The sequence below is a fragment of the Lepidochelys olivacea genome, assembly GCF_965140295.1.
Source record: "Lepidochelys olivacea isolate rLepOli2 genome assembly, chromosome: 2".
NCBI classification, from domain to species: Eukaryota; Metazoa; Chordata; order Testudines; family Cheloniidae; genus Lepidochelys; species Lepidochelys olivacea.
The window spans coordinates 122,481,728-122,505,181 of NC_140412.1; the positions used below are offsets into that span (position 1 = coordinate 122,481,728).

Here is a 23,454-nt window from a genome sequence, read left to right on the forward strand (position 1 = left end):
CGGTCACAGAATCTTACCCAGTAATTTCTGCATCAAGCCGAGAATTTCTGTTTGAGCTTTTAGAAAGATATGAAGACTTGACTGCAAGTGACGGAGAATCCACCATGTCCCTAGATAAGTTTTTCCAATGGTTCTACAGGTCATCAAAATATTAAATGAGGGTAATATGAAACAGATTTTATAAATATCCATTTTAAACCAGAAAAAATGCTTTTTGTAGAAACTTAAGACTGACTTTTAATCTCTGTGAAGTGCTCCCAACTGAAGAGATGCTAGTAAAGATATTTTAAAAGAAAAAGAGACCAGAAGAAAAACAGTCTACTGCACTTAACTGAACAATGTACATTACAGAATCCACATGATGGAGGAGTCAGCAGCTGTGGTTGACAAAATCTTTCTAACTGACTATCCCAAATGAGCAACAATGAATCAACTCAGACCTCCAGTCATGTTTGCTTAGTCAAGTATGCATCAGTGGTGTCACCATGAAATATAACAATCCTACTATTCCACTCAATTGTACTGAGTTGGTTAGATTATTTGTATGAAGCAGTATGAAAAAGAGGCTTGGATTAATTTTTTGAAGTGAATCTAGTGAGAACTGGTGAAAGAAAAAAGAAAAGGAGTACTTGTGGCACCTTAGAGACTAATCAATTTATTTGAGCATAAGCTTTCGTGAGCTACAGCTCACTTCATCGGATGCATCCGATGAAGTGAGCTGTAGCTCACGAAAGCTTATGCTCAAATAAATTGATTAGTCTCTAAGGTGCCACAAGTACTCCTTTTCTTTTTGCGAATACAGACTAACACAGCTGTTACTCTGAAACCTGAAAGAAAAAATGGAACTCCAGAAAACATGATCCTCTCCAAACAATGTGCCTCTTTCCATTTCTAGAGGAACCACCCCTCAGGGCAACCAGAAAGTTGAGTCTCTATCCCAATTTTGTTCTTGGCCTCTCTATAAAGATTGCCACTGAGCAGAGCCAGCGCTAGGCCTAAACAGACTAAGCAATTGCTTAGGGCCACGAGCAGCTCGGGGGGGTAGGGGGGGGAGGAGAGCACGGCTATTCGCTTGTTATTACGTGTTGTGTGGGAAGGGGCCCAAAAATATTCCTGATTAGGGCCCCAATGGGCTAGTACTGGCACTGCCAATAAGGGTGCCAATTAGTGCCAATCGTGAGGCAAATTTGTGATGAGGAATTGGTTGCAGATCACCCAGCTCACTTCATATAGGCCAAGCAACTATCAGGTAGTACATTTTATTTAAATTCTTAACAGTGATTTTATTTTATTTGTATTCAAGTAGAATAGTGGTTAAAAAAAAAAAAAAGGTTCCAGTCAGGTTCAGGCCCCTATTGAAGTAGACACCGTACAATGGCGCAGGAAAGTCCTGGCCTATGGAGTTTACGAGCTAAACAAAAAGAGCTAAACTTGTTGTGGCTGCATTTTGTCAAAAGATCACATGAACATCTGCACAACATTCCTTAACTTCTGCTTTGTATTTATCTATTCAACTATTTTTACTGATGTTCTGGACTAAGTTCAGTTCTTAATTACATCTGTGTAAAACTCCATTAACTGCAGGGAGATAACTCTGGATTTATACAGGTATAATTTCACTGGTGTTATATCACGGACGAATTTGACCCACTGACAATTGTTTAAACTTACTAAAGAAAGGGGTTAATTTCACTTGTTTGTATCTTTGATTCTTTTTTCTTTCTCACCCTCAGGTAACGTTGATTTACCACCTACAAAAATTTACTACGCTATTTTCAATTTACGTTGACATACAATGGTACCATTATCCTACAATAGCTGTTGCGGCTTTAGTGTGAAAATCTTAGTAAAGAGATATTGAAAATATAATGCAATGTGAAATGTGTAATGATTAAAGTAATTAAACAGCCCACATTTCCTTTTAAGTTTAGCATTTACACTGGGGTAAAATATTTCTCACACATATAAATCAAAGCCAAATCTTGTATTTTCGAGTCAAAGGTATAGTATTACAAGGGAAATTTCTCATCACACCCATTTGCTGAAACATTTTCATATTTTTGCCTCCCCATGCTTATAAAGCGGAGCAGTAGTTGAACCCAAAAGTCCAGAAAAAAAAGTGTGTGCTGTCACCCCAAAATGGCAATTTTTCTCTTTTTCCTCACCTAACGGAAAAAAATTGTTGCGGGTCAAATGAAACATTTCACTTCCGGTGAAACTGCCAAAATTTCAGAACTTTGTACTGGATTCCACCTGAACTCATGAACAATTCTGGTTGACCCAAAACTGCATTTTTCAATGAATAAAATATTTGCCAAAAGCTATTACAAACAAAAAAGTTCAAGTATTAGTACATTCAAAATACAAACACAGCTCATCTAAACACTGCTATGGCAGTGACAAATCCAAAGAAATGCACAATTCATGTCAAAATGTAGGAAATTCATTGTACAGACACCATGTGGCCCCTTCCCTTTCCCATCAGTGCAGCTGCGCCACTGTAAGCTCTGTCGTGTAGCCACAGCCCAAGTAAAAGGGATTAGCAGCACTGCAGCAAAGTCTCAAACACACTTCATGGAATCTTTGGCTGTACTCTCTTTTTAAGGTATAAGGTTTGGAGTAACGTTGGTGGCGGGTTGGTTTGGCAGGGATTAAATGTGTTGTTGTTGCGGACAGGTAGAAGAGGTATTAATGTGAGCATCATTCTTGTTATGGTGTAAAGGTTTTGCTAAAGAGGAAGGTTTCTTTAGTATCTTCTAAAGACAGACTTTTAGATTCCCTTCATCTGCGGATATTCTGTCATCTTTTTCGTGGCAGTGGTCGCGTCGGTGGAGAATGTGATATACAGTTGGGTGTCGGCACGCTGTTAGGCTCAGGTCTTGCCCAAGACCTTAGAGCAAGTCGATGTCAGACCTGGTGTTAGAACTCAGGAGTTCCTGACTGACTTGCAGCCTCAGATACACTGTAGTTTCTAAGATAACATTTTATATTCTAGGAATAGGGAAATGCTGCACTGTGTTAAACACTGGTGGCCACTGTAAATTGTCATGGTATCATCTGACTTTTGAACTGGGGCACAGGTGAAGTTCAGTTAGCTCACTTGCTTTCACACAGGTGTATGATCACCACCAAGTGGCTCTTAACAAATTCCAAATGGCCACAACAGCTGCCAGGCTTTGGGCGGCTCCACCTGTACGTTACATGCAAAACATTTAATGGGATAATGTTCATATAACCACAACTATCAGCTTGTATTGGCAGAAATAGGACAAAACTTGCACAAAACTTGGCCCCTATGGGTAGGGGAGGTGAGAGGGTGTGGAGGGGTACTGGGGTATGTGGAGGGGTACTGGAGGGTGGATTCTGGGTGCAGGGAAGTTTGGATAGAAGGGTGCTTGAGTAGCAAGGAATGGTGGGATTTTTGCTAAGTATGTTTGCTGTGTGCCTGGGACGCTGGTGGGTGGATGAGGACTGAAGCATATGGGGCACGTAGGTGCATGGGAAGGTGCTTGATGGGGGCTGACAGAGGGATGAGAGAGACCAAGATCAGCACTGGGCCATTCCTCTGATGGTGCTGATTCTGGTGCTGCCACTGCCATTGCTACATCACCTCCATCTTCTCCTGGCTGTGATCCAGCTGTGGGAGCAGCAAGAGAAAAGGCAGAGAGCTGCTTGCTCAGTAGGTGTCACACCAGCTTCACACAGTAGGAAGGCACAGTTGCAGGTGAATGGCTGTTGACTTTCTGAAGTTCAGCTGGATGTAATAGAACTAGATGCGTAACTGTTAGAGCTGGGTAGGAAACAGTGTCCCCATGCCATGAGAGTTTACAAGATTTTGAAATCTTTTCCTGTCCTGAACTGGGATGACAAGTTGAAATCTCAAAATTTTTTGCAAACCGAGAAGCTGAAAAAAAAAAAATCAGATTGGATGAATCAAACAGTTTCTTTCAATTTGTTTTGATTTTGACCTTTAAAAAATTTTTAAACTTTTTTTTAGTATACATTAATTAAAATTTTAAACAAAAATATCATTTGGAACAGGAAAACAAACTTTTCATTTTGAAAATGTTGGCCTTGTTTCAACCATTTCTAAACTTTTTTTTCAAAAAATTTTTATAGTGGAAGATTCGTTGAAACCAATCTTTTCCCATGAATAGTTTGATAAATCAGCATTGTCCAGTTAAAAAAAAAACTGTCACACAAAATGCATGACATGTGGCAGCCTCCTCTTGCTGTCTCACTTTTTTCTTTTTTGCACAATAGATTTAGGACTTGACAGAATTCATTTTAAAGATTCTTCATGATATTAAGGTACAAAAGTACAAGTTGATCAAACAGCTTTTTTAAAAATCAAAATATTGATGAACCTTGCCCCACTGTGTGATATATACGTATACAAAATAAACAGCAAAATATGATGGTGTTTGACCACAAGATGGCATCATTACAATATAAGAGGCATAGAGGGAAAGATATTTGGTTGCTTTAAAAAACACTATATGATAATAAGACTTGCTCTATCTGAAACAACCAGCCATATCCTGAAATCCTTACTTAATTTTTACTCAGTACTTACTAGGTCAATGGGAGGTTGCCTAAATAAAGACTGAGAAAAACTAAGGATGTCAGGATTTGGCTCAACAATGGCAAAGGAATAAAGAGTAATGATCCATACGCACACTTACACAAATACTGTAGCGGAATGAGTAACACAAAATCTGACCTTTGTGAATGAAATAGAAAAGGAGTACTTGTGGCACCTTAGAGACTAACAAATTTATTTGAGCATAAGCTTTCATGAGCTACAGCTCACTTCATTGGATGCATTCAGTGGAAAATACAGTGGGGAGCTTTATATACATAGAGAACATGAAACAATGGAGACATGAAACTGTAAGGAGAGTGATCAGGTAAGGTGAGCTATTACCAGCAGGAGATGGGGAGAGGTGGGGAAGGAACCTTTTGTAGTGATAATCAAGGTGGGCCACTTCCAGCAGTTGACAAGAATGTGTGAGGAACAGTGGACTTGTGTGGACTAGTCCAGGCTGAGGTTGATAGTGGGACAGAAACTGTTGAAATCATGGTGGAATTCCTCAAGGGCTTCTTTTCCATGGTCCAGATGATGGTTACTGATCCATGAGCCTACACAAAGGCCCCACATAAGCACTAAGATTGCATAGCACCCACCAGTGTGCTAGGCACTGTACGTCCAAACACAAAATCCTGGGGCCAGCTTGGAAGTGGTTTACAGTCCAATTTTAAACATCTGGTGACTGGGGGGGGGGCGGGCAAGTCACAAAAGGGTGGAAAGAGCAGGACGCTCCCAGTGCCCTAGCCATGGCCAGAGCTGTGCACGCCGCCGGGCGTGCAAGGAGAGGTCCAGGACTCAGGTGCCCACACCCAGGCTGCAGGTGACATGCAGGAAGGAGCGGACGCTCCTAAAGCAGGGACCGCGTGAGGCGACCGACGCGCGGCTCTGATTGACAGGCAGGGGCCGCCTCCGGCCCTCCGCACCGGGGCGCTACCACTGCAGGCGGGGAGCGGCCCGTGGGACGCTGGGGGTGGGGCTGCGGCGGCTCCTGCGCACAAGGTCCCGCCCGGCCCCGCCCACAGCCTCGCCAGCCTCCGCCCAGGGAGCGGCTGCATGACGTCACGCGCAATCACGCGGGCGCTGGGCGGAAGCGGAAGCGGAGGGGGGGGTCCCGGCGGCGTTTTGGATACGGAAGTAGCGCGGGGTCCGGGCAGTGGGTTCCGCAGCTGGGAGCAGCTCCAGAGACCGGACACAGCGCGGCAGCGGCGTCCCCCGCCATGGCCGCGTCATCCAACCTGCAGGTGGAGACAGGCGGAGCCGGGGCCCCGCCCAGAGCGTCCTGCTGGGGGAGGGGGTGTCGGGGCCGACTGGGGGATTGGGGAGGGGAAGGGGGTGTCGGGGCCGAGGGTGGTGTGGGGGGTGGGCGGGCAGGGTCTGGGGAGGGGGCGGGCGGTGTCTGGGGTGGGGAGCGGGGCTGAAGGGAGCGGCTGTGGGGGGATGTCCGCCCCTGGGTGCTGGTGCTTCCATAGTGCATCCCTTAAATGCCTGCGGCTCTCGGCACCGGTTGGGACGGCTTCTGTCGAGTATCTTGCGGTTTGTCTCGAGTCGGATAAAAAGCATGGGGTTTACTTTAAACCGTGTCGCCTTACCCGCTTTTACCTACCTCTCTCCTCAATCCCTAGTGTTAGAAAGGGGGATTTACGCTTGGTAGGTGGCCAGGACGATCTTCATCCAGCCAACATATGTTAAAGCATCTCTTGTCCTGTCTACCTTAAGCCTTTAAAATACCTTGATTTGTTTTTAAAATGCACCCTCTGTCATAGTTTAAATAAATTGTCCTGTTGGTATAATATGTCTGCCCTGCTTGGGGGTTTATCCCCTTTGTCCATTTGCCGTTAGCGTCCTGGTTCAGTTGCTATGCACAGTGATGTTCACTGTCATCTCTTACCATACGCCCAGGATAGCACATAGATTTACCTCCTCATTTTTCAATTAAGTCCTCAGTTGTTTCTGATAACTTGAAGAAGCATATATCCCACATGCTACCATATATTTTAGGTTGGAGTAGGAGCGATCTGTAATTGTTAATATCCCCTCTGCTCTGTTGGCTGCATGGTCACTTTTTTGGGGGTGGGAGGGGCACTATGCTTCCCTTCTCCTTGTCTTCCCACAAAAGTAGTACTGGTATTGTTAAAGTGGTAACACACTTACAACTGCTGTCCTGCTAGATTAGTTATAAAGGTGGTTATACTGATATAACTATTTGGTTTAAATAAAAAATCGCCCCTGTAACTGAAATAGTTACACTGTGACAAAACTGGCTGCAGACTAGGCCCTAGTTTTTTTTCTCTCTCACACACACACACTTTTTTTTCCTGATTCACTATTATTTTTATTATCATAGCACTTAAAAGAACATTTTTTAGAAGCCTTCCTTGCCACAATGAAATTTATGCTCTGGAATCTCTAGCAGTCTAACATGTTGTTTCTGTATTATTTTCCTGTGTTTATAAAAGGGGAGGCATAGGCCCCTTGTCAGAGTTTTCAGGCTAGTTTAAGTGGGTTTCAGAAGTGGCCAATGAAGTATGTAGATTTTTGTTTGTTTGGTAGGAGCAGGACAGGAAGGTAACACAACCTCCTCTGCTTGCTGGGGATCTGCTTTAGCAGGTGGTCTTTTCACATACCGCTCCCCCTTCCACCCCCCAAAGAGAAGATTTTGCTCATGGTTTTAATGAGACAAAGATTCAAAATTTCTCACACCTGTTGGCTCCTATTTAAAAGGTCTCCGTTTTGAAACAAGCTCCCTTTAGTTTAATCTACCTGAAACCAAAAGGTTTTTGCTCCAGTGCCATTGTGTCAAAACCAAACAATAAAGGTACTGTGCTACTTCTCTTCTGAGCCCTACTGGTGCTGCTGCTGTGTATCAACTTTGTTTTGTCTGATGTGTTAGAGAGAGCCCAAATCCTGACATGGATGTATGCACAAGAGACAAAGGACAATGCATCCCATGAAGTGAGCTGTAGCTCACGAAAGCTTATGCTCTAATAAATTTGTTAGTCTCTAAGGTGCCACAAGTACTCCTTTTCTTATTGTTAGTACAGTTAGCAGAGGAAATAACTGTGTATGAGAGAACTGAATATAGTAACTTTTACTATATAAGTGTATAGTTACTCTAAGTAATTTTCAGAGTAGTAGCCATGTTAGTCTGTATCTGTAAAAAGAACAAGAGTACTTGTGGCACCTTAGCGACTAACAAATTTATTAGAGCATAAGCTTTCGTGAGCTACAGCTCACTTCATTGGATGCATACAGTGGAAAATATAGTGGGGAGATTTTATATACACAGGTTTCAGAGTAGCAGCCGTGTTAGTCTCTATTTGCAAAAAGAAAAGGAGTACTAGTGGCACCTTAGAGACTAACCAATTTATTTGAGCATAAGCTTTCGTGAGCTGCATCTCACTTCGTCGGATGCATTCAGTGGAAAATACAGTGAGGAGATTTATATACACACAGAACATGAAAAAATGGGTGTTACCATACACACTGTAAGGAGAGGTTTCAGAGTAACAGCCGTGTTAGTCTGTATTCGCAAAACGAAAAGGAGTACTTGTGGCACCTTAGAGACGAACCAATTTATTTGAGCATGAGCTTTCGTGAGCTACAGCTCACTTCATCGGATGCATACCGTGGAAAGTGTAGAAGACATTATATACACACAGAGACCATGAAACAATACCTCCTCCCACCCCACTGTCCTGCTGGTAATAGCTTATCTATAGTGATCATCAAGTTGGGCCATTTCCAGCACAAATCCATGTTTTCTCACCCTCCGTGCCCCCCCCCCCCCACACACACACAAACTCACTCTCCTGCTGGTAATAGCCTATCCAAAGTGACCACTCTCTTCACAATGTGTATGATAATGAAGGTGGGCCATTTCCAGCACAAATCCAGGTTCTCTCACTCCCTCACCCCCCTCCAAAAACCACACACACAAACTCACTCTCCTACTGGTAATAGCTTTTTGGAGGGGGGTGAGGGAGTGAGAGAACCTGGATTTGTGCAGGAAATGGCCCATCTTGATTATCATACACATTGTGAAGAGAGTGGTCACTTTGGATGGGCTATTACCAGCAGGAGAGTGAGTTTGTGTGGGGGGGGGGGGGCGGGGCGGAGGGTGAGAAAACCTGGATTTGTGCTGGAAATGGCCCAACTTGATGATCAATTTAGATAAGCTATTACCAGCAGGACAGTGGGGTGGGAGGAGGTATTGTTTCATGGTCTCTGTGTGTGTATATGATGTCTTCTGCAGTTTTCACGGTATGCATCCGATGAAGTGAGCTGTAGCTCACGAAAGCTCATGCTCAAATAAATTGGTTCATCTCTAAGGTGCCACAAGTACTCCTTTTCTTACTGTAAGGAGAGTGATCACTTAAGATGAGGTATTACCAGCAGGAGAGCAGGGGGCGGGGAGAAAATCTTTTGTAGTGATAATCAAGGTGGGCCATTTCCAGCAGTTAACAGGAACGTCTGAGGAGCAGTGGGAGGTGTGTGGGGGGAAATAAACATGGGGAAACAGTTTTACAAAAGGTCCCCCCCCCCACTGGTAATAGCTCATCTTAAGTGATCACTCTCCTTACAGTGTGTATGATAACACCCATTTTTTCATATTCTGTGTGTATATAAATCTCCTCACTGTATTTTCCACTGAATGCATCCAGTGAAGTGAGCTGCAGCTCGCGAAAGCTTATGCTCAAATAAATTGGTTAGTCTCTAAGGTGCCACTAGTACTCCTTTTCTTTTTATATACACAAAGAACATGAAACAATGGGTGTTACCATATAGACTGTAACAAGAGTGACCAGGAAAGGTGAGCTAGTACCAGCGGGGGGGGGGCACCCTTTGTAGTGATAATCAAGGTGGGCCATTTCCAGCACTTTACAAGAACAGCAGGAAGGGAAATAAACATGGGGAAATAGTTCTAGTTTGTGTAATGACCCATCCACTCCCAGTCTCTATTCAAGCCTAAGTTAATTGTATCCAGTTTGCAAATTAATTCCAATTCAGCAGTCTCTCGTTGGATGGGCCAGCAATGCCCCTCTGCCATGTACATTGGTCAAAGAGAACAGTCTCTATGTAAAAGAATAAATGGACACAAATCAGACGTCAAGAATTATAACATTCAAAAACCAGTCGGAGAACACTTCAGTCTCTCTGGTCACTCGATTACAGACCTAAAAGTGACAGTACTTCAAAAACAGACTCCAACGAGAGACTGCTTAATTGGAATTAATTTGCAAACTGGATACAATTAACTTAGGCTTGAATAGAGACTGGGAGTGGATGGGTCATTACACAAAGTAAAACTATTCCCCCTCCCACTGTTCCTCAGACGTTCTTGTCAACTGCTGGAAATGACCCACCTTGATTATTACTACAAAAGGTTCCCCCTCTCCCCCAGCTTTCCTGCTGGTATTAGCTCATCTTAAGTGATCACTCTCCTTACAGTGTGTATGGTAACACCCATTGTTTCATGTTCTGTGTATATAAATATCCCCACTGTATTTTCCACTGAATGCATCCGATGAAGTGAGCTGTAGCTCACGAAAGCTTATGCTCAAATAAATTTGTTAGTCTCTAAGGTGCCACAAGTCCTCCTTTTCTTTTTGCGAATACAGACTAACACGGCTGCTACTCTGAAACCTGTCGTTGGAGTGTCTTTTTGAAGTTTTTTTGTTGAAGAATTGCCACTTTTAGGTCTGTAATCGAGTGACTAGAGAGACTGAAGTGTTCTCCGACTGGTTTTTTCTAATTCTTGACGTCTGACTTGTGTCCATTTATTCTTTTACATAGAGAATGTGCAGTTTGGCCAATGTACATGGCAGAGGGGCATTGCTGGCACATGATGGCATATATCACATTGGTAGATGCGCAGGTGAACGAGCCTCTGATAGTGTGGCTGATGTGATTAGGCCCTATGATGGTTTTCCCTGAATAGGTATGTGGACACAGTTGGCAACGGGCTTTGTTGCAAGGATAGGTTCCTGGGTTAGTGTTTTTGTTGTGTGGTAAGTAAATTGTGGCTACATTTTTATATTGGTGTGAGCCAAATAAAATCAAATTCTAAATACTTCGTTAGAAATGTAAAATCATCCAATAATCTGTTCCCCTTCTCCATGCACAAATATAAGTACAGCTGTTAGGTAATCTGGAAAGAACAGAGCGTTGTATAGAAGGACATTTTTTGATGTTTGCAGGCCTCTTCGTCCTTGTTTGTTAGGAATTCAGTCCTTGTTTGCCCTGTTTTTCCTGGAAGACCCTCTTGAGATACCAAGGATATGAAACTGGATTAACTGAGGAGTAATTACTGTTGTTCAGACTTTTTACAACTTTTTGAGGTTTTGTACTGAAACAGCTTCCAGTCTACAACTGAGTCCTCCAAGATAAACTTCCAGCAAATTTCTTATTGGGGGAAATTTTTCAAAGGCAAATCTCCCCCTTTTATTTCTGAGAAGATAGGGAAGAAAAGTAAAAAGTTCCTGAAAAGTTTTTCATACATAAAGAATGGCACAAAGCCATACTACTTCCCCACTTCACCTAACCTGAATGAGAACCACATTCAGAACCCTTGAAATACAGAATTGTTGCTACTTTAGAGTTCAAGTAAACGTAACTCTTAACTTGTAGTTATAAATACTTGGCACTGCTACATTACATCTTTTTTTTCCCCCAGAACTAATCTCAAATCATAATGCAGGTTTTATCAGGTATTTGTATTGAAGTGGTTCACGTGGCTCAGTCATATTGGAGCCTCATTAAAGATTTTTAGTAATGGTTGACTTTGATAGTGTATCCTGAGAAATTTTTAAGCTATGAAGATAAAATACATTTGAGAAGGTGTGGATTCTCCATACATCTTTTCAATTAACATAAGAGATCTCTAATAAAAATTTGGAAGCGCTGGATTAACACTCCAATAATAATTATAACACTCCAATAGCTTAGTATAGAGGAACACTTCTGCCTATCACTTCTGATTTATGTACTACAGATATATGTTGAAGGTACGCTGTTGACTTACTCTATATGAGTACAACACTCAGCACAAAGAGGCTCTGACCTAGTTAGCCTCTAGGTGCTACTGCAATATAAATACTAATAAAAATACTTCTAAATTGACTAGATTTCAAGTTGTATGCAGTGTTGTAGCCATGTTGGTTTCAAGTTAGCTGTAGAAGTACTGTAGACAGATACTGATTGTTGCCTAGTACAAAAATATTTTTTACTGCTAATATCTCTTCAGATGAAGACATGAATTTGCAGTTTGTTGCTGTATCTACAATTCTATATTTTTTCCACTCATTTAAAAATAAAGTGCTTTTTTAAATTTTCATAACTTTTATATTTTAATATGCCGGAAAGAATTAGGAGGTCATGTACTAGGTAACCTAGTAGAATAGATTTTAAACTCATTCTGTATTCTGCCAAATTACATTAAAAGAAAATAAGATCCTGATCCTGAAAAGACTTATGCAAATGCTTAGCTTTGCTACTGTGAGTAGTCCAGTTAACTTTAATAGGGACTACTCACAGTTCATATAGATAAGCAGATAAGTGTTTTCAGGAAAAGGGCCTAAAGGTTGCACCAGTAAGCTCTTACAGCCAAATTCTCCAAATGCTTAAATGTGAGTTAGTTTTTATTCAAGCAGGTAGTAACATTGATATTAATGAGATGACTTGTATGAATAAAGTTTACTCATGCATGTTTGTAGAATCCAGCCCTCTTTAACTTTGACATTTCTTAGGTAAGGCTGTATATGCCACCTTGATTCTACTCCTTATGAACATATTATCATATGCACACAGTATTTCTCAAATTATATTTTATAATTTTAAGTATGTATGGCATCTTATATAAATGATTCATGGAGTGCATTTCTGTGAAAGATCTAGGAAGAAGTGAGATGGGTGGAGTCCTCCATCATTGACTGCACACCTAGCGAGTGGCATTTTACTTAGCTGTAAACAATACGGTGAATTATAAACTGTCTTGCAACACATGCACAAGGGAAGCAGAGTTATGGTAGCACATGCAACTTCAGCTCTGGCATTTCACGACTTAAGAGCTTACCTGTGTAACTTTAACATTCATTTAAAATAGACTTTTTAATTTATTTTTACTCTTTAAGCAGGAAAAGATCTAGACACCACTAGAATGCCCCCTAACTCATGCACCTTAAAAAGTTCATAGAAGAGTCCTTTTCCTGGATCCTCAGGAGTTGCACTCTTTCCTTTCTAGTGTGTGTCTGTCACATACAGTGCAAACTGTATACATGAAATTGATGAATGGCTTGGTACACCCTTAAAAGATTAAGAGAATAGCTTTGTCACAATCTCAGCACATGTCAGCTTACTGTTGTTTCTAATGTTGCTTTTAAAAGTGTTTAACAGAAAAACCTTGAATTGTGTTCATGTGAAGTATGACTTTGCAGAACACTGAAAAGTTCTTATCGGTAAGAACTATTCTTGTCAGATTCCTTCTTTCTACCCCAGCTGTGTCAGCATTAGAACATTTTAAAAGGTTGCATTCATGATTAATAAAAGGAAATGTTTTTCATGTTTTGATACAAGTGAATTGTTTTAGCTCAGACTAAAAAAATAAGAATGTACTCCAATCAGATCTTAATATCAGGTTCTTAGGTCAAACTTCCTCAAGCAGCAGGCAGTTGAAAACTGAGTTAGAGTAGAAATGCTTCAGTGCCTTTAACTCTAGGTGTCACTACTGTTCCACCTAGAATATATTGTTGGCATAACGTTTTGTTTCATTTGGTGGTTTCATTTTATATGTGGTTTTTTTAATCACTTTTGTGATATATCCAGTCTTGGGTCACTTGGCTCTGTGTCCACACTGATCTCAGCCAGCTCTCTCACAAAGCTTTGTGACCTTGATATTTCCCAGTTCCACTCTGAAGTCAGTCCTTCTCCCTGAGACACCCAACAGCAGTTGCTCCAACTTAGGTCTCCTCCTTGCACTTATTGCTCACTGTAGAACCAGGGCCTTATGTGGAGCTTATTACATGAGCATGGCCTAAGTTACTACAATTTGTTATTTTGAATGCAAGCATTTGTTTGGCATACTTATTTTTTTTATTCTGTGCTGTTTTATTTTGTATCAGATAAAACTCATTTAGACTTACCATTACAGAAAGCATAACTCTACTTAGTCACATGATATAATTAAGCAAAATAAAAATCTGGGTAAGACCTGTATCACGCAGCTGCTGCCAGGAGTCTGACTTTTTTTCTCCTTAGTATGTTTTCTTTCATTTGGTAATGGAAGAGTACACTCAATTCAATCTGCAGTAGAACTGGTTTTTGGTATTACATATAAATTTAACATTTCTACTAATAATTGTACCTCTGGTATTGTTTTGGGTAATTACTACTTCTGGTGTTTACAAGAAGACTGGTTGCATATCACCAGTGAAGATGAGCATGAGTTCCTTTGCTGAATGTGACCATCAGGTGCTCCATATATACTCAGTGAGTTTTATTTCAGTACTTCTAGAAGTAGGTCTCATTACCACAAAATGGAAAGAGATCCAGTTTCCTGGCAGATTAGTTACATAGTATTTACAATTTAATAATAATTTAGCAATTTTCAATTATCCTATATTCAGAGCTGTACAAGGACAGTCCCAATGAATTTATAATCAATTACCTTCAACTTGTTTGCACAGTAGATATTCATATTGTAAAGGCGAGGCATCAGCTTTTAGTGCAACCGCTTAAATTATCACGCTAATGTTGCAGTACTCTTGCATAATAGTTGTCATTTTAATCACACCACTTTTTCTTTTGCTTTACAGAAAGCAATAGACCTTGCTAGCAAGGCAGCACAAGAAGACAAAGCAGGAAACTATGAGGAAGCACTCCGCTTGTACCAACATGCTGTGCAGTATTTTCTCCATGTAATTAAATGTAAGACTTGGAATATTAGCTAGCTATTTGCTGCAATTTTTTAAAAGCTAAATTATATAAAGTTACAGCAGTCTACCTGATAGAACCAAAATGGAAAATATTCACCATGTTAAGTATCAACAAGTGTTTTGTCTAAAGATACTAAATCTCTCAAACAGTCAAATGAGACTTGCCAGCTATACTTTGATTTAAAGGCACATATTGTGTATCTTCTTTTCTACCACGCACATGCTCTCCAATTGCTCCAATCTTGTAAATAGTCCACTTTGTTGATATTTAGAAAGGAATCCTGCTACCAACGCTAGATGTCTTCAAAAAGTTCCAAGGTGACTACAGTGTAGGGGGGACAGGTAGAGGATGGGAAGAGTTAAGTATTTCCTTTTCGTGTAGGGAAAATCAGGTGGTATCTGGAAAGCCAGTCTTTGTGTAGTGACGCCACAGAAGTTACTGTCTTGTCCTGCAGGTGTAACAATGTCACGCTTCCCTTTTTCATTCTTTCCATTGACAATTCAAGCTGCTTATGCTTACCTTCAAGATTCTGCACAAATGAACATAGTTTAGACCTATATTTATTCTCTCATTTTTCTTCTGCCAATACCTTGTCTACAGTTCCCTTTATATCCTTCCTTTACTGTTCATGCTTCCTTCTCTGTTGCCTCCTTATGCCTGAATTCTTGCTTTTGACTTTGATGTGCAAGGAGATGCCTTTCTTAAGTTAAATTCCACCTTAAAATGTGTTATTTCTGCCAAGCCTACCAGTGCAAACTCACCCCAAGTTAGAGGTGCTGTTACATATACAATAACTTAAAAATCTTAAGTAACTTCCATTTGATCATTCAGGGCAGTTTGTGTGTGGATTGTGTTTGTCTATATCGGGGGTCAGCAACCTATGGCATGCGTGCCGATTTTTAATGGCACGCTGCTGCCTGCCAGGTCCCAGCCGCCAGCCCCGCTCAGCCCGCTGCCGAACCCAGGCCGGCAGCGAGTTGAGTGGGGCAGGTGGCTGGGACCCCGGCAGGCAGCAGCGTACCATTAAAAATCCTGCCTGCCCTGGCCCGCTCTTCTCCCCCCCTCCCCCACCTTTTCCCCCAGTGTGCTGGGTTCCTGCCCCTCCTCCTCTCCCTCCCTGCTGCTGATCAGCTGATGGCCCTTGTGAGGGAGGGGGAGAAGCGGAGCTGCAGCGCACTCGCTGCTCCGGGGAGGAGGTGGAGAAGAGGTGGGGGTAGGGTCTTGAGGAAGGGGGTGGAATCAGGGCATATCCCCTCCACCCCCCTGCCGTGAGCTGCTCTGGGCAGGGGACTGGGAGCACCCCCACACCCTAACCCACACCCCCAGCCCTCTGCCATGACCTCTGCACCCCCCCACAACCCCAATCCTGACGCCAGCCCCCTATACATTCCCAGCCCCCCAATGCCCTGACTCTTGCACCCCCCACATTCCCACCCCACCCTGAGCACCAAATGGGAGCTCCTGCGCCTCTCCTCCCCCCACATTCCACCTGCACCCCTCGCACCAAATGGGAGCTGCCCAGGTAAGCACTCCACACCCAAACCTCCTGCCCCAACCCTGAGCCCCCTCTGTCATTCTAGCTCCTGGCCAGACCCTTCACCCCAACCCGCAGCCTGCTCCTTCACCCCCAGCCCTGTGCTCAGTGCACTCCCACCCTCAGCTCAGTGCAGAGAAAGAAGAAGAGAATGGGCTAGAACCAGGGAGAAGGTAGGTACCCACTCTGAGCACCGGCAGCGGGCTAAGCGGGGCCGGCAACCGTGACCCTGGCTGGCAGGAGCTGGTAGACAGAACCCCAGACTGGTAGCGCGCTGGCCCTGCTCAGCCTGCTGCCAATCTGGGGTCCCGGCCGCTGGCCCTGCTCAGCCTGCTGCCAATCTGGGGTCCCGGCTGCAGGCTCCGCTCAGCCTGCTGCCGGCCTAGGTGAACGGAACGCCAGGCTGGCAGCGGGCTGAGCGGGCCAGCAGTGTAAGATCAGCATTTTAATTTAATTTTTAAATGAAGCTTCTTAAACATTTTGAAAATCTTGTTGACTTTACATACGACAATAGTTTAGTTATATAATATATAGACTTATAGAGAGAGACCTTTTAAAAAACGTTAAAATGTATTACTGGCACGTGAAACCTTAAATTAAAGTGAATAAATGAAGACTCAACACACCACTTCTGAAGGTTGCCGACCCTGGTCTATATGTTCTGCTCTATGGGGCAAGAGAATGTATCTTTCTGTGCTTTCTGCAATGCTGGGCACGCTTTTGGGACTTAATACATAGAGTAAAGCGTGCATGCCTTTTGTTGTGTAGCCTGAAATGCTTTTTAATAGATTAGAGACCAGGAGGACAATAATAACTATATTAATTATTATCTAAAGGTTGACAAGATAAGTGAGGTTTCTGTCGGTGAAAGAGACAAGCTTTTGAGCTTAAACAGAGAAAAAGTTGGTCAGATTTTATGCCTATCTCCCTTTCAGTGTGAATGACAACTATTTTTTTTAAGAAACTGGAAGATTGCAGAAGGGGGTTGAGAACATATAATGTAAATAAACAAAAACCACTGCTCAACACTGATCTCTTAAACTACTGCCCAGTAACATCCGTTTTTTAAGCAAGCAAATCAAGAAGCCATCCATCTGCCAGTATCCTTGATCCTTCTCAATCAGTCAGGCTTTAGCCATGGGATCCAGAACGCCCACAACTGGCTCTAAAGTTGCACCCCATCCTATCAGTACAAACCTTGTCATAGTGACCGCCACACTTGTGATCTGCAGACTTGATTATTGCAGCTCATAACTAGGAGTGAAGCCACATGCTTTGAAAAATCTCCACCTGTTACAAACCACAGTAGCCCGTCTGCTTAGCGACACAAATCACAATGAACATATCACCATGGAGCTCTGCTTTGCATTGTCTTCCCATTCAATAGAGAGTCCAGTTCAAAGTGTATCTTAAGCAAAAACCTGTTAGCTTAATCAAGTTTTCTCTCCTACAGGATAAGGAAAAGGAAATGGCTCTCTTGAAATAGTTGGCTGGTGTTTAGATAATGTGGTGGATATTGGCAATATAAGCATCGAAATGCTTCTTGAAGCATTCACTAAGCACAATGGATTTCTTGTAGGTCGGAGGTTTTCAATTTACTTTTTGTTCGTTGAGATTGGAGAAACTACTACACGCTACTTTCTTATGTATTCTGTTAAATTTAGTATTAAAATGGGGACAGAATTATTACCCTTTTCTGTTTTGATTTGTTTTGTTTTTTTGTTTTTTTTTGCTTCTAGTAAAGCATAACCATTTTTTTTCAATTTTTTTAGATGAAGCACAGGGTGATAAAGCAAAACAAAGTATCAGAACAAAGTGTACAGAATATCTGGACAGAGCAGAAAAACTGAAGGAATATCTGAAAAAGAAAGAGAAAGCTCCACCAAAGCCAGTGAAAGAGTCTGGTCCATCTGATGAAAAAGGGTATGTGTTTTTTTTGGAGACGGTAAAGCAAAATGCAATATTTTTCATGTTCCAAACTCAGCTGAAACGAAAGTTAACTATTTGAAAGAACATTTTAAGTAAGTTTAATGCGTGTGAAATATATCAGGTGAGCAATACAGAAGTACAGTAACTAACCAAACAACATGCATACTAACACTACAAGCTTTCCTCTGTTGCTTTACCAATATGCCTTAGTCCTACCATGGAAGATCCACTTGCAGTAACTCACTCCACGGTATGCATCCGATGAAGTGAGCTGTAGCTCACGAAAGCTCATGCTCAAATAAATTGGTTAGTCTCTAAGGTGCCACAAGTACTCCTTTTCTTTTCACTCCAGTAAGTTAACTCACATCTAGCAGGTCTTTAGCCTTTCTGCTGGATGACAGCTGTGGTGGCCTAAGACATGGACACCTACCTACTTAAAAACTAGATCTGCAGAGCACCAGTGACTAGATTTAAACCACTGATAACTTGGGCCAGTTTTGAACATGTGCTCCAGAGGTTGAAGCTCTGTATCACGTTCCCAGTCCATTGCACCATCTAGTCATATTTCTATTCACCCAACTCTTGTTATTGGCAACAGTATTTGTTGGACATCTAGATAATTACATTTTATACCTAATATTTTATGTCTTCATTGAAACTTAAAACTGCAGTAAAATTTAAGTGATTTGCAGAAAAACTGTCCTCGTTTGTGGCTTGTAATCCATCTGTAGAGAGGATTTAAAGTTGTACTTGACTCAGATTGGTAATTGAATTCAGTTTGCACATGGCAGTATATCTCGTGTTAAAATCAGTTACTGTCACTTCTCCCGTATCAGAGTCCAGGGATCCTTATTTTTTTCTGCAGAAGTTGATGGCCTCAGGGGACCCTAATGCAGCAGACAGTGTAGTGCTCTGCTTCAGATGCCTAATGTTTTCAGTATTTGCAGGAAAAAAAAGTCTCCTGAACTCTGATGGTGGTAAGGAGGAGGAAAGAAGCTTATTTTCAGTGTTGTTTTTTAAGTCTTCTAAATGCACTGATACCATGTTCAGTTATTAAGCTGTTTGCAAGAGACAAGGTGGGTGAGGTAATATCTTTTATTAGACCAACTTCTGTTGATGAGAGAGACAAGCCTTTGAGCCACACAGAGTTCTTCTGGTCTGGGAATGGTATTCCAAGCATCACAGCTAAATGCAAGGTGGAACAGATTGTTTAGCAGAAGTAGTTAGCACATATTCTAAGGGACCATTTTACTCTGAAACCTGTCATTTTAGGTAGAGTAGCCCATTAACATCTCAGTGATAGGACAAAAAGAGGGATTAGTGGGTTACAGATTGTTGTAAAAAGCCATAAATCCAGTGTCTCTGTTCTGTCCATGATTTTTGGTGGTATTATGAATTTAAGCTTCGAGGCTCGTCTTTTGAAAATGTGCAGGTTTCCTTTGAGAATGAGGACTGATAGATTAGATCCAGCGATCACTTAGTTCACTATAACTATACTGCATACAGTTTATTTGCAAAGCTTTCTAGTTTCCTTTTTCAGTGAATGTAGCTTGTCCCTGAAACTCTGAATACACACGTGTCAGAACTCTTTCTAGCTATAGTACTGGTCAGCTGAGCAACAGTTGGTTTGTAAAAGCTCAGAGCTGCACCATCTTCCACATGCTTATGATGACTGTAAGACTGTGCATAGGACGTGCCCCCTATGCTGGCTTTTCACCAACCAAGGATTTCCCTTACGTCTTCTCTTAGTTCTCTTTACACTGCTCTGGCAACACAACACTAGCTGGATCTTACCAGTAACTCCAACTGCTGCTCCAAACATATAGAGGATTGCTTAGATCTGCCTGCACTGAAGAAAGGACAATTGTACCTGTAATAAATCTAATTAAAAACAGTAAAGGTGGAATTTAGGCCATAAATATTTTCTACAAATCATGGAAACGTTAACTCCATAGGGAAACTTATTAAAACATACTTCATTAGAATTGTCAACAATATTTTAAAGAAATCACATTTTATATGAAGCTTAGAATGACACTACTTGGCTTTATATTTTTGTCACATGATTTTAAAAATAAAATTACCTCATTCAACAGGGCTGTTGGGCCCTCAAAGAATCTACAGAATTGAATTAAAAACACATTTCCCTCAATATCTCTACCAAAATGACGGAACGTATGAGGTAGAATATAGTTTCCATTTACAAAATTGTTTGTCTTGTGTAAGACAGGTGGCTTTCTTTGTAGTTGAACATCTTATTACTTGTGTCTGAATTAGGACTGACAGTGATGGGGAAGGAGAGTCTGATGATCCTGAAAAAAAGAAACTGCAAAATCAACTTCAAGGTAGTTCTGAAACTTTTTTTTTAAAAATCATTGTATCAAGTGACTTGTTAAATTAGGCAATTCTGATTTGTTGGTTATTTTTTTGGTCCACAAAAGAGCTGTAGACTGACTTGCCACAGAGTATTTAAATACAATAGAAATTCCTCTGTGCCTTCACTATTTACAAAAGAGGCTTTATTCACATCTTACAGATGAGAATGCTGAGGCCCAGAGAGGTGAAGTGACTTGCCCAGTCACCCTGTAGACTAAAGGCACAGCCAGGAATAGAACCCATGTCTGAGAAGTCATAGTCAAGTGCTCTGTCCTCTGGGCCACACGGCTTCACATAAGGACTAGCCACTTTATTTTAAATAGAAGCTTAAATTCTGCAGAAACTACTGGGGCTGATTTAGAGGGCTCTGGCAGGCAGTGCCTATTTACACACAACCAAATGATGTTAAAGAACAGTGTCCTGTCCCTAGGAAACTTGCACTTGCTGGCCAAATCATGGTCTAACTCTGGTTAGCCACAACAGAACTTGAACCCTGCTTAAGTATTGTGGTTAAACATTGCTGAAATCTGTATATGCTGCATGCAGTCTGTTCATGGAAACCATGCTGGAATTGACAAGCAGCAGTTCATATGTGAACAGGGTCCAAGATTTTAATTCTTGCTTATGACAGCAGAGGCTCTTTGACAGAATGTACCTTCCTAGTTTATCTGGTCTCTTATTTTATAGGTGCCATTGTTATGGAGCGACCAAATGTAAAGTGGAGTGATGTTGCTGGTCTTGAAGGAGCCAAAGAAGCGCTTAAAGAGGCAGTGATATTGCCCATTAAATTTCCTCATCTGTTTACAGGTGAGATAAATTTAGTATACATTCTTGGTTCTAATAGTTGCAGTTTGGGGGAGAGGTGTGGCTGGTGAGGGGTGAGAAGTATTTTACACTGTCATAATGGTGACCTATGTCTAGGTGTCCTCTAAGAGCTTCTATTCCATAGTCTGGTGGGATGTGTATGCTGGGATGGTGGGAGCAGTTGGGGAATTGTATTGGGAGAAAGGAGAAGTTGGTTCAAGAACAACTCATCTCACATGGTAACTTTAAATACAGTGATGTTATAAGCTGTATTTCTCTTACACATTTGCTAACTTTGGGAAACTGATGATTGGTATAGTTTATTAATAAAGCAACAAATTATATATGAATCTAAATTATGTAAATACAACAGATACCAACTTCTTTCAACTGAAAAATTGAATAAATATATAAACAATTTTACAAGCTTGGATGAGGTTTCATTTTTTTTACCAAGTTCTGTATCAACCTGATCCTTGTATCAGAATTCTTCAGGCAAGTCCTTTTTTCTTTTCTTTTAAAATATAACTCTCGTAGGAAAGAGAACACCTTGGAGAGGAATTCTTCTTTTTGGGCCACCAGGAACAGGAAAATCTTTCTTGGCAAAAGCTGTGGCAACAGAAGCCAACAACTCTACATTCTTCTCAGTATCCTCCTCTGACCTTGTCTCAAAATGGTTAGGAGAGAGTGAAAAGTAAGTAGCTCAGTTGAATTTTTTTTATACTAAATGGTTTTATTTGGTTCTGAAACACTGCAATCTGTCAACTGAGGTTCAAGAATGTAATCACTACTATTTTCTTTTTGCAAATATTTGCACAACTTCACGATGCTTTCAAAAGTAGGTAAAATTTGAGGTAGTTTGTATACTAGAGCTGGCCCGAAACTCAGAATTTCAGGGTTTTGAAAAATTTTAGTGTTTTTGAAATTTTCCATGAATGGGGAATTCAGAAAAATTTTGCTTTGGAAATGTCAAAACATAGTGGTTTTGTAATGAAATATTTTCCCAGAGATCACTGGCAGCTCCTGAGTGAACAGACTTCATTCTTGTCCAGTTCGCTCTGGAGCTGTTGGGGATTAAGGGATTGGCAGCTCCTGGGCAGCCTGCCATGTGGGCTGCCTGACTTCACAGCCTGGGGAGCCAGATGCCCTGAGAGTCTTCCAGGCTCTTGGCTCAGCGGCAGGGAGCTCAGCGGCAGAAGTCCACATGATGGGCTGCAGACTCGAACCCAGGTTCCTGCCAGTCATTTGATGAAAGTTTTGTAAAAACCCAATCTTTTCCTGAAACATCTCAGGTTCACAAGCCAGCACGTTTCTTGGAAAATTTCTGGCAGGCTGTATTTTATATGTCTCATTAAAATAAACCAAAAAAGGACAGGAAACTTAAGTTTCTTCCCAACATCAACCTTGACTGTCTCTTCTACAGCTGTGCATGAGAAGAGGGTCTTCACTTTTTGTGGTCCTTGGTGTGGATCCTTTAGTATGAGGATCATTTTTCTCCCTCCTGTCTTGTAGCAAAACTTGGGAGATTTATTAAAAGTGAACTTCAAAGGAAAAACATGGTAAATATTGGCTAACTATTTTTGCTTTTTTAAGGTGTACAAAGTCTGAAGGACTTCCTGGGAAAAAGCTCTTGATTTTTTTTTTTTTTTTTAAGACCAAGAAATGTAGGTCTTGCCCATTTTGTTTTTCCAGGAAAAATTCATAGATGATAGAAGAACTTGCAAGCTTATCACACCAGAAATTCTGAGGAAGTTAAATCTGAGAGGGAAAGTGACTGTCATTTACTGTTAAAAATACACAAATTTTAGACACTTTAAATATTCTTGTAATTCATATCAGTTGAGTCAGTGGCGATGGAAAAGCAGGAAAGATATAAAGCCCCCAGGTTGAATTTTTGGGGGGAATTAGAGAGCGTCATTTTTTCACTTGTAAATGGAACAAATTTGAGAGACAGACCTGGTATCTGACACCATTTTTAGCCACTTTTCAGAGCTTTACCTGACACTTCTCTGTTTTAAATTATTGGCATCAACTTTTATATTGATCATATTTTTTCCTGAACAAATAAATATGAAAATGTGTAAGATCTCAGGCATATCAACCCTTCTGGCTACTTCCTTCACCTAAAGAGAACTAATGTGCTACCAGATACAGTATTTACAGAAGTCATTATTCAGTATTACTCTTTCAAAGTTTCTTGAGTTGGTTATATTACATTAAATATGTAACAGAACAACAAGTCTGTTTCTTCGTTTTCTACCCAGCTTGTAAAGGACCGAAAGGAAACATG

At 41.3% G+C, this 23,454-nt stretch overlaps 1 protein-coding gene across 1 annotated transcript in view; it reads left to right on the forward strand.

Annotated features, from left to right (window-relative positions):
• Nucleotides 1–5,678: 5,678 nt before the first annotated feature.
• The window catches only part of VPS4B (vacuolar protein sorting 4 homolog B), a 34,423-nt gene continuing 16,647 nt past the window's right edge, over nucleotides 5,679–23,454 (forward strand). The window contains exons 1-6 of the mRNA XM_084620782.1: nucleotides 5,679–5,832; nucleotides 14,401–14,512; nucleotides 17,828–17,978; nucleotides 20,262–20,329; nucleotides 21,048–21,167; nucleotides 21,702–21,858. Coding sequence (XP_084476908.1) covers nucleotides 5,809–5,832; nucleotides 14,401–14,512; nucleotides 17,828–17,978; nucleotides 20,262–20,329; nucleotides 21,048–21,167; nucleotides 21,702–21,858 — 632 coding nt within the window. The 5' untranslated portion in view covers nucleotides 5,679–5,808. The remainder of the gene's footprint in view (nucleotides 5,833–14,400; nucleotides 14,513–17,827; nucleotides 17,979–20,261; nucleotides 20,330–21,047; nucleotides 21,168–21,701; nucleotides 21,859–23,454) is intronic.